We start from the raw sequence: 8,661 nt of genomic DNA on the forward strand, positions 1-8,661 counted from the left end.
CCTCTCCTGGTGCCTCGGTTTCCCCTGCTTTCCGACCTCACTTCTCAGATGCTGCTCAGAGTAACCCGCTAGCCCCCCAAGACCACTGGCACGCCTTGCATTTATTGAAAAGCCGGGGCCTGGGCTTCATCCCGGAGTACCTCCTTCTCCGCCCCCCCTTGAACTCCTATGCATCCCACAAAGCCCCAGCTCTAACATCTCCTCCTCCAGAAGTCTCCAGGACGCCATGAGTAAGGTCTGCGTGCACTTCGGCCTCCCCTATCAGACCGACAGGGCCTGGGCCTGGACCTGTCCGGGGTCTCTGCGAGAGGAAGCTGGAGAAGGCAGAAGAAGGGGCTACGCGCGGGCAGGGAAGCTGCGTGAGTCTAGCCGGGCAGGGCGGGTAGAGCGCCACTGCAGGGGTCTCGCTGAGGCTAACGGAAGCACTTTTTCGAAGGCTGCAGGCCTTCTGGGATCTGGGTGGAAAGCAGGTCACCCTGTGGTTTGTGGGTGAAGCATCGAGACCTGCAGGTTTGAACTCCCGCCCACGGCCGGGCCGCGCGGGGTGCAGGCTTCTCGAGCGGGCTGGGAAGAACCCTAAAGCCTTCGAGCCCCCCCTCACCTGCGCCCCCAAGCCTTAGCCCTCCGTTGCCTGCTCACTCCTCCACCCCCAAGCCCGTCCCTCCTCATACCTGGGAAGCAGGTGCTCCACCACCGAGCTACACCTGCTCCGCTCACCCGCCCTGTTTACGTGGCCCCCAGCCTAAGGACCTTCACGTAGAGTCTTCCAGAAAGATCTCCCCTCCCCGGGACATCGTCCCCCCACCCCCACCTTCCGGCACCTTCGCTTTCGGGCAAAAACCACTTTGGGTAAACTGAGGCACGAGGGGCCAGGAAGTGGAGCCCCAAGAAGCACCAGCCACCGGATGTCTATTGACTGCCTGTCACATTCGCCGCTGCGGCAGGTGGGTGGAGGTTGCGGCAGGAAGTCTGTCGAGTGGGAGGCCGGGGAAGGGGTGTCTGGGCTCCAGTGGGGAAAGGGGGGTCCCGAAGGGCCAGGAATGGGGACCCTGGGCACGGCGCTGGTCCTCCTGGTGCAGGTCTGGGGTGAGTATCCGGGTCTCCCTCCCCACTTTTCTCCGTTACCCCAGCCTGCCTGCTCCTTTTGCTCAGGGCCGCTCTGACCCTCAGTCTCCTGATCTGTGGGTGGGAGGATTCCTAGGATGAAATTCATACCATCAGCCACAGCCCAGCTCTAGGGTGTCCTGGCTCCGCCAATCACTCTGACCTCCCCCGCCTCCTTTATACCCCCCCACCCCCCACTTATTCCAGCCTGCTGCCTTTTTTTCCAAATCCACCAGGCTGGGCGCCACCCCAGGACCTTGGTACCTGCTGTTCGCACTTGCTGGGAACACGCTTCCCCCAGCTCTAATCCCTTTGGCCTCTGCTGAAAACTCATCTCAAAGGTCAGGGACTTGGACACAGGCCGCCTCTGGGGCGTCTAAAAGGCACCCCAGACTTATCGCAGCCCAGAGCCAACTTGGATCAAACGCTCCTTGGAAGCCAACCCCTTCTCTCCCTGGTCTGTCCCCGTCTCCTCTCGCCTAGACCAGTGCAGCCACGTCCTCCTTGGTCCCTGGCACCTGTCCCCACCCCCCAATCTGTTCTCCCCACGGAGCAGTCAGGGTGATCTTTGAAAACTGAAAGTGGATCACGTTTCTCCCTCGTTACCTTGGTTTCCCGGTTTGCAGAGATTAAATTGCCATCTGTCCCCACTGCCCTATTGCCCCGTGGCCCACCCGGTTCCCCCCCTCCCCCCGCCCTCTCCGCCTCCCACTCGACCCCCCCTGTGCTCCCTCAGCTCCGGCCCCACTGGCCTCCAGCGCTCCAAGCCCGGGCCTGCCTCAGGGCCTTTGCACTGCCTGGAATGCTGTCCCTCCCCGTGGCTGGCTCCTGTCTGCTCTCTGACCCCTGCTCAACCCTCCTTCCCTGGCCCCGTCCCCGCATAACAGGGGCCCCTGACCCCATCGCCGTCCTCCGCCTCCACTCCCCACTCTTCTCCTCCACCACCGTTCTCCTCTCCTGACTTCCTGTGTCTCTCCTAGACCGTCGCCTCCGCCACGACAGGGGTTTTGTCCCGGGCACGGTGGGGTCCTGGGCAGCCCGTCCCTGCGGGGCCCGGCCCACGGGGGGGGGCTCTTTGCGTGGACAGAGGCCCCTCCCTGAGCCTCACGGGAGCCGAGCACGGGCGCCCGTTTCACATATGCGGTCCCTGGGCCTCGGGGAGGAGAGGTGACCTGCCCGAGGTCACGCAGCCCCAAAGCTCTCCAAGCCTTCCCGCCTCACCCTTGCAGCTTCCCGCACAGACACGTTCACACGCGGGCGCGTCGGCACACACAAACGCGCCCCCGCCCCCGCCGACACCCCGTTTTCATTTCCTGGCTGCTCAAGCAAGGCCGCGCCATGGAGTGGCCTAAACAGTGGGAATTTGTGGGCTCGGGGTTTTCGGGTCCAGGAGAAAGTCCAAAGCAAGGCAGGGCCGGGGAGTGGGGGGAGCTCAGCGGTGAGGCGCCTGCTTCCCACGTCCGGGGCTCAGGCCCTGGTACCTCCCCCACACACAAAAAGTACCAGGTGCTGCTTCCTCCCAGAAACTGACTCTCTGGGGCTGGCTCTGGCGCGCCTTGGTCCCTGTCGCCTGGCCAGGCACAGGTGGCCTCCCCCGGCCTCTCCCTTCTCTTTCCGGCTCCGCTGACGCTCAGCTCCTGGCTGCTCCTTCTGTGACTTTCTCCCTCTCTCTGTCTGAATTTTTTTCGGGTTATAAAGGAGTCCAGGAGGAGGGTCAAGACCCAGCCTGGGGGAGGAGGCCGCGCCCCAACTGAGGTCACCTCCTCAGAAGTCCCCCTCACCCACAGGAATGGATTAAGTCAAAGAACATTTTTGGGGGGGACCGACAGCTCCAAGCCCCTGAGCACACAGGCGCAGGTACACACACCTGCACGCACAAGCACGCGCCCCCCGCGCCCGAGGCCACCCTCACCCCCGCCCTCTCTGACCCCCCAGGAGGCCCCGCGGGCCTGAGCACCCGGCAGGAGCCCCCGGCGCTGCGGGCGGGGCGGGGCAGCCAGGTGAACCTGTCCTGCCAGGTGAGCGCGGCCGGGGCCTGGGAGCAGCTCCGCGTCCGGTGGACCAAGGACGGCGAGCCCTTGTGCCACCTGCTCGTCGCCAACGGCAGCCTCGGGCCGGGGGGCTGCGGGGCCCGGGGCCGGCTGTCGTGGCGGGCCCCCGGCCACCTCTCCCTGCTCCTGGAGCCGGTGGGTGTCGACGACAGCGGCGAGTACGTGTGCTGGGCGGCCGTGGAGATCCCCGAGCTGGAGCAGGCCCGGGGCAACGGGACGTGGCTCCTCGTGGAGGCCGGTAAGCGCAGGGCGGGGAGGAAGCCAGAACCTTCTAGAAGCGGAACCACCTGGACCCCGAGGGCTTAGAATCAGGCTCCCGGGAACAGAAATCCTGAAAAGTCGAGAAGGTCGAATTTGAGAATCGCAGAAGCAAAGATGCACCGGAATGTGGACTTCCAGACCAGGCCGGGAAGCCTCATTCCTGGAAAGGGCCACGTGGCAAATATTTTTGGCTTTGGGGACCCTAGGGGTCTCTGTTGCCACTACTCCACTCTGCTGCTCTGGCGTGGAAGTGGCCATCGAATTAGGGTCCTTTCGATTTTCCTTAGTAGGAATTGCCTTATGGAAAGAAATGGGCATGGCTGCATGCCAATAAAACTTTATTTAAAAGAGCAGGCGAGGGGCCACATTTGGTCCGCAGACTACGGTTTGCTGACCCCTGTGCCAGCATAGTACAATCCTAAAGACTCTTTGGGACCTACGGGTCTGGAATTTTGACCGAGTTGATTCCCCGTTGTTTTGCGCGGCTCGCTGTGATAGCTGGAGAGTCACCATGTCCTTGCGGGTAGCGGTGGGTCAATCTTTTTTCCTATTCATCTAACTTGCTGTTGATGAGCATCTGGGGTCGTTTCCGGTTTCTGGCTAATATGCTGAGGCCGTGAACATTCTGGGGTGTGCCTTTTGGTGAGCATATGTGCACATTTCTGTGGTACCGAGGACAGTTCTAGAAACTCAAACCACAAAATAGAATCTCACAGTTCTAGGATCTCAGGAACTTAAAATTCCAGACTCTTAAATTAAAGCACGCATTCTCAGTGGAGATGATAGTGTTCCCAAAGGAACAAAAGTCGGTTCTTGAGGGGGGAAAATAAATCTCACTCTTTTTATATTTTTTTTAATGTTTTTGAGGCACAGGGGGCTGAGGATTGAACCAGGACCTCATTTGTGGAGCTGGTGCTCAACCACTGAGCCACATCGGCTCCCCTGAGCTGGTTTTCTCACCTGCTTTTGCTTGTTGTTTGTTCCTTTTTTACAGGAGGCTCTGGGAACCGAAACTGGGACCTCCCATGTGGGAGGCAGGTGCTCAACTGCTTGAGCCATATCCGCTCCCCCTTTACTCTTTCTTTGTATAAAGCATAAACATAATACAATATGTAAGCAGATATACAAGCGATCTGTGATATTGAAATTCCACAGGAGAGCAATTAAGAAAAAAGAAATCTGAAACATTTCCTTGTGCGTGTGTGTGTGTGTGTATGTGTAATGTGGGGGGGAAATAAAGAAAAAAAAAGATTGGGAAACACTGAATGAAAGGAATGGACAGTTCTAGAATCTTCCAGTTACTGTAGTTATCTTAAACTCTTTGCATAGATTCTTAGAATTTTTGTGATCTCAAAGTGTGGAAGAACCGAGAATTCTAGAAGCCTAGAATCCAGAAGGAAAGCTGTCGGCCCTCCACGCCGCTGCATTTTATAGACGAGAAAACTGAGGCCCAGAGAGGGGCAAGATTTGTGCAGTGCTGTGCATGAGCCAGAGGCAGGGTTTTGTGTGTCTGGCTCTCTCGCCTCCCCCACTCTGTCCCGGCGGGGAGCTAGGGGCCCCGTGGACTCGCTGCTCCCTGGGTGGGTCCTGCTTACCTCAGGTGCGTGCCCAGCCCCAGCCCCAGCCCAAGGGGTGCCCAGCCCTCCCTGGCTGGCAGAACCCCGCCTGCTGGCAGGGGCACGGGCTGACCCCTGGGCGATGGGCTATGGTTGTCCTGCGCCCCCTACTCTTTGAGTGGCGAGGGGGACAATTATCAATTAGCAGAGGCGGGGCAGTGGAGGCATCAACTGCTGGCAGTTGCGAGAAGCAAGGCAGTGGGCGCCAGTCCAGCTCCACATGGCTGGTCCCTGCATCACCCAACACCCTCTCAGAGCCTCAGAATCTGCAAGAGGAGAGCATGGGATGCTTGGTCTTCTCTTCGTCACAGCAGACAGGGTCTCTGACTGGAGCTCTTGTCAGTCACACAGACCTGGGTTCTAGGGCCTGTGCTGGCCTTGACTTGCTGCATGATCTTGGGCAAGTAGCTTGACCTCTCTGTGCCCGTGTTCCTCAGCTGCCAAAACACAGATACTAGCCAGCGCCTTCCTCACCGGTTTGGGTGAATATAAAGGGATGCTGTCTAGAGAGCTTAGTTCAGGGCCTGGGACATAGTAGGCCCTCGATAAAATAGAGTGGTTATTATTATTATTTCTGTGATGTTGATTTTTCGGCATGACGCAAACATCCAGGCTGGTGTAGGCATTTTTTTTTTTTTTTAATTTTCAGAAACAGGTGAGGTCTTGGCTGCTCTTATCTCCTAACCCAGGGAAGGAGCGGGGGCTATGGTGAGTGAGGCCCTCGTTCAAAGCCAGACCCTGCTCCAGGGTGTGTGGCCCCAGGGGAGTGACTTGGGTTTTCTGAGCCTCAGTTTCTCTGTCTGTGACATGGGGCACACAGCACAGGCTCAACAAACAATAGCCATGAGGATGATGGGGCTCATGAAGAGGATGGTGGAGCCCATGGGAAGGGTGGCGGAGCCCATGCTGAGATGGTGGAGCCCACGTTGTGGCTCGTGGTGGATTATGGGCTCATGATGAGGATGTGAGAGCTGACAGTGAGGGTGATGGGCTCAAGACAAGGGTGAAGGACTGGTGGCCAGGATGGTGGAGCTCTGATGAGGATGGTGGAGCTCTGATGAGGATGGTGGAGCTCATGATGGGGCTGATGGAGCCCGTGATGAGGACAATGGAGCCCATTATGGGAGTGATGGAGCTAATGATGAGGATGGTGGAGATCACAATGAGGGAGACATAGCTCGTGGTGGGTTATGGGTTCATGACAAGGATGTTAGAGCTGACAATGAGGATGATGAGCTCAAGATTAGGGTGAGAGACTGAAGGTGAGAAAGGTGGGGCTCATGATGGGGGTGCCGAGGCTCACGGGGGGACGGTGGGGCTCATGATGGGGGTGCCGTGGCTCACGGGGGGACGGTGGGGCTCATGATGGGGGTGCCGTGGCTCACGGGGGGACGGTGGGGCTCATGGTGGGGGTGCCGAGGCTCACGGGGAGGATGGTGGGGCTCATGATGGGGGTGCCGAGGCTCACGGGGGGACGGTGGGGCTCATGGTGGGGGTGCCGAGGCTCACGGGGGGACGGTGGGGCTCATGATGGGGGTGCCGAGGCTCACGGGGAGGATGGTGGGGCTCATGATGGGGGTGCCGAGGCTCACGGGGGGACGGTGGGGCTCATGGTGGGGGTGCCGAGGCTCACGGGGGGACGGTGGGGCTCATGATGGGGGTGCCGAGGCTCACGGGGAGGATGGTGGGGCTCATGATGGGGGTGCCGAGGCTCACGGGGAGGATGGTGGGGCTCATGATGGGGGTGCCGAGGCTCACGGGGGGACGGTGGGGCTCATGGTGGGGGTGCCGAGGCTCACGGGGGGACGGTGGGGCTCATGGTGGGGGTGCCGAGGCTCACGGGGGGACGGTGGGGCTCATGGTGGGGGTGCCGAGGCTCACGGGGGGACGGTGGGGCTCATGATGGGGGTGATGGAGCTCATGATGAGAAAAATCAGGTGTCAGTTATTCCACTCTAACTCAGCAAGGTGGACCGATTAGGCCCATTTTCAGAAGAGAAACCTGAGGCTCAGAGGGAACAGCTGCCCGAAGCCCCGCGGCATGGCAGGGGCAGGAACCCTGAGGATGGGGGAGGGAGGCTCTGCCCCGGGACTCGAAAGTGGGCAACCCCCCCCGCGACCGAGATTTCTTCTCTGCAGATGGCCCCCGACTGAACCGGCCTCCCCAGGAACTGGTCTCTCCAGGTAAGAGCCTCTCAGGTGAGCTCCGCGGGCGGGGGCCTCCTCCAGCCCCGCCCCCCACCCGCTGTGTCCCCTCTCCGCCTCCAGGACTCCTCTTCCCGCTGGTGGCGGGGGGCGTGGCCGTGGCCGCTCTCGCCCTGGGCACGTGGTTCAGGGGCCGCCGCCGCTGCAGGCCCAGGGACTCAGGTAAAGGCCCAGGTAACCGCGCCGAGGGGTCTCCCGCGGGCGCCGCCCTCCGCTGGCCACCCCGCCCCCGCGTGGCGGAGCCTGGAACTGCAGCCGCCTGACCTGGTGGACACCCCCCCCACCTTAGGCTAGGGAGGGGGCGCTGCTGGGTAGGAGGTGGGGTAGAGGGAGAAGCTGTCCCCTTCACCCACATTTACCCCCTCCAGGAGCAAGACAAAACCCCCAGCGGTGGCCTGGAGAGGACCAGGGTCTCTTAAACATGGTTTCCTCTTGACCTGATTCCTTTCCCCCAGGACATCCGGTCTACTGCAACGTCCTAGTCCGGCCCCAGGGGCCCCCAAAGAAGAGCGAGGCCTGGCCTGGGGAAGCGAAGGCCCTGGGCACCCCCCGCCCTGACAAGAAAAACCAGAGCGTCTATTCCATCTCCTTCGCCCGGCCTCCCAGCCCCCACCCGCGCCTTCCCCCCAAACCTGGCTGCTGCCCCAGGCCCCCCCACCCCGCCTCTCCGGCCAGGGTCTCTCCCACGCCAGGCCCTTCTGGAGAGCCGAGGCCGAGAGGGACACCTGAAGTGGGAAGGGGGTACCTCCCCCAGGCCCCCAGAATTCTCAATACATAAAGTCTCGTGTAGAAAGCAAGGAAAGCAGAGGCTGCTCTGTGTGTGTGTGGAGGGGGTGTAAAGAGCTGGGAGGGGCCTCCCTGGGGATCCCCGAGCCCCCAGGGTTGTCTGGAGAAGTTACTTGTGGCGAGGAGGGTCCTGTGACAACTCCCTTGTCAAGTAGGGACAAGTGCAAGGACCCCCTGTGCCAGGTCTGCAAGCAGCACCCAGCAGCAGCCTCTTGTCCCCAAGGCCAAGGCGGGAAGAGGACCCGGGCTGGGGCGGGGTGGGGGGAGGGAGGTCAGCCCCAGAGCCTCCAGCCCCCGACTGTCACCTTGAAGTGACACCAGCTGGGCCCGGCTCCCCTCCCCCTCCCCTGCTGTTTCCATGGGGACAGCTGTCCTTTCCGCAGCATCTGGCCACAGGAGGGGGGCGCTTCCGTGGTCTAGAGCTTTCTGTGTTGGGCCCTTCCCTGTGCACGATTCAAGTTCCCAGCCTCAAGGCTCCCGCCCCAGTTCCCAGCCCCCCGAAGGAGCAGCCTGGGAGCCCCTGCCCCTCCAAGGGTCTCCGCCTCCCCATCTTCCTTCCAAGAGGCTATTGGACTCCTGGGGTACCCGCCCCCCCAAATGCTGCCCCTGATACTCCAGGGATCCAGGAGGCCTGCGTCC

At 61.1% G+C, this 8,661-nt stretch overlaps 1 protein-coding gene across 2 annotated transcripts; it reads left to right on the plus strand.

The window, feature by feature from the left end:
• Nucleotides 1-428: 428 nt before the first annotated feature.
• Nucleotides 429-8,038, plus strand: TMIGD2 (transmembrane and immunoglobulin domain containing 2). Of its 2 annotated transcripts, none has more exons than XM_058282076.1 (5): nt 429-1,086; nt 3,040-3,393; nt 7,171-7,215; nt 7,300-7,410; nt 7,692-8,038. In XM_058282076.1, exons 1-5 carry the CDS (start codon nt 906-908, stop codon nt 8,012-8,014), a joined length of 1,014 nt encoding a protein of 337 aa, XP_058138059.1. In that variant the 5' UTR covers nt 429-905; the 3' UTR covers nt 8,015-8,038. The 2 variants fall into 2 exon arrangements, with proteins under 2 accessions (XP_058138059.1, XP_004463336.2); XM_004463279.3 differs by having other exon boundaries at nt 7,300-7,398.
• Nucleotides 8,039-8,661: the final 623 nt, after the last annotated feature.

This window comes from Dasypus novemcinctus, chromosome 19, assembly GCF_030445035.2.
Source record: "Dasypus novemcinctus isolate mDasNov1 chromosome 19, mDasNov1.1.hap2, whole genome shotgun sequence".
NCBI classification, from domain to species: Eukaryota; Metazoa; Chordata; class Mammalia; order Cingulata; family Dasypodidae; genus Dasypus; species Dasypus novemcinctus.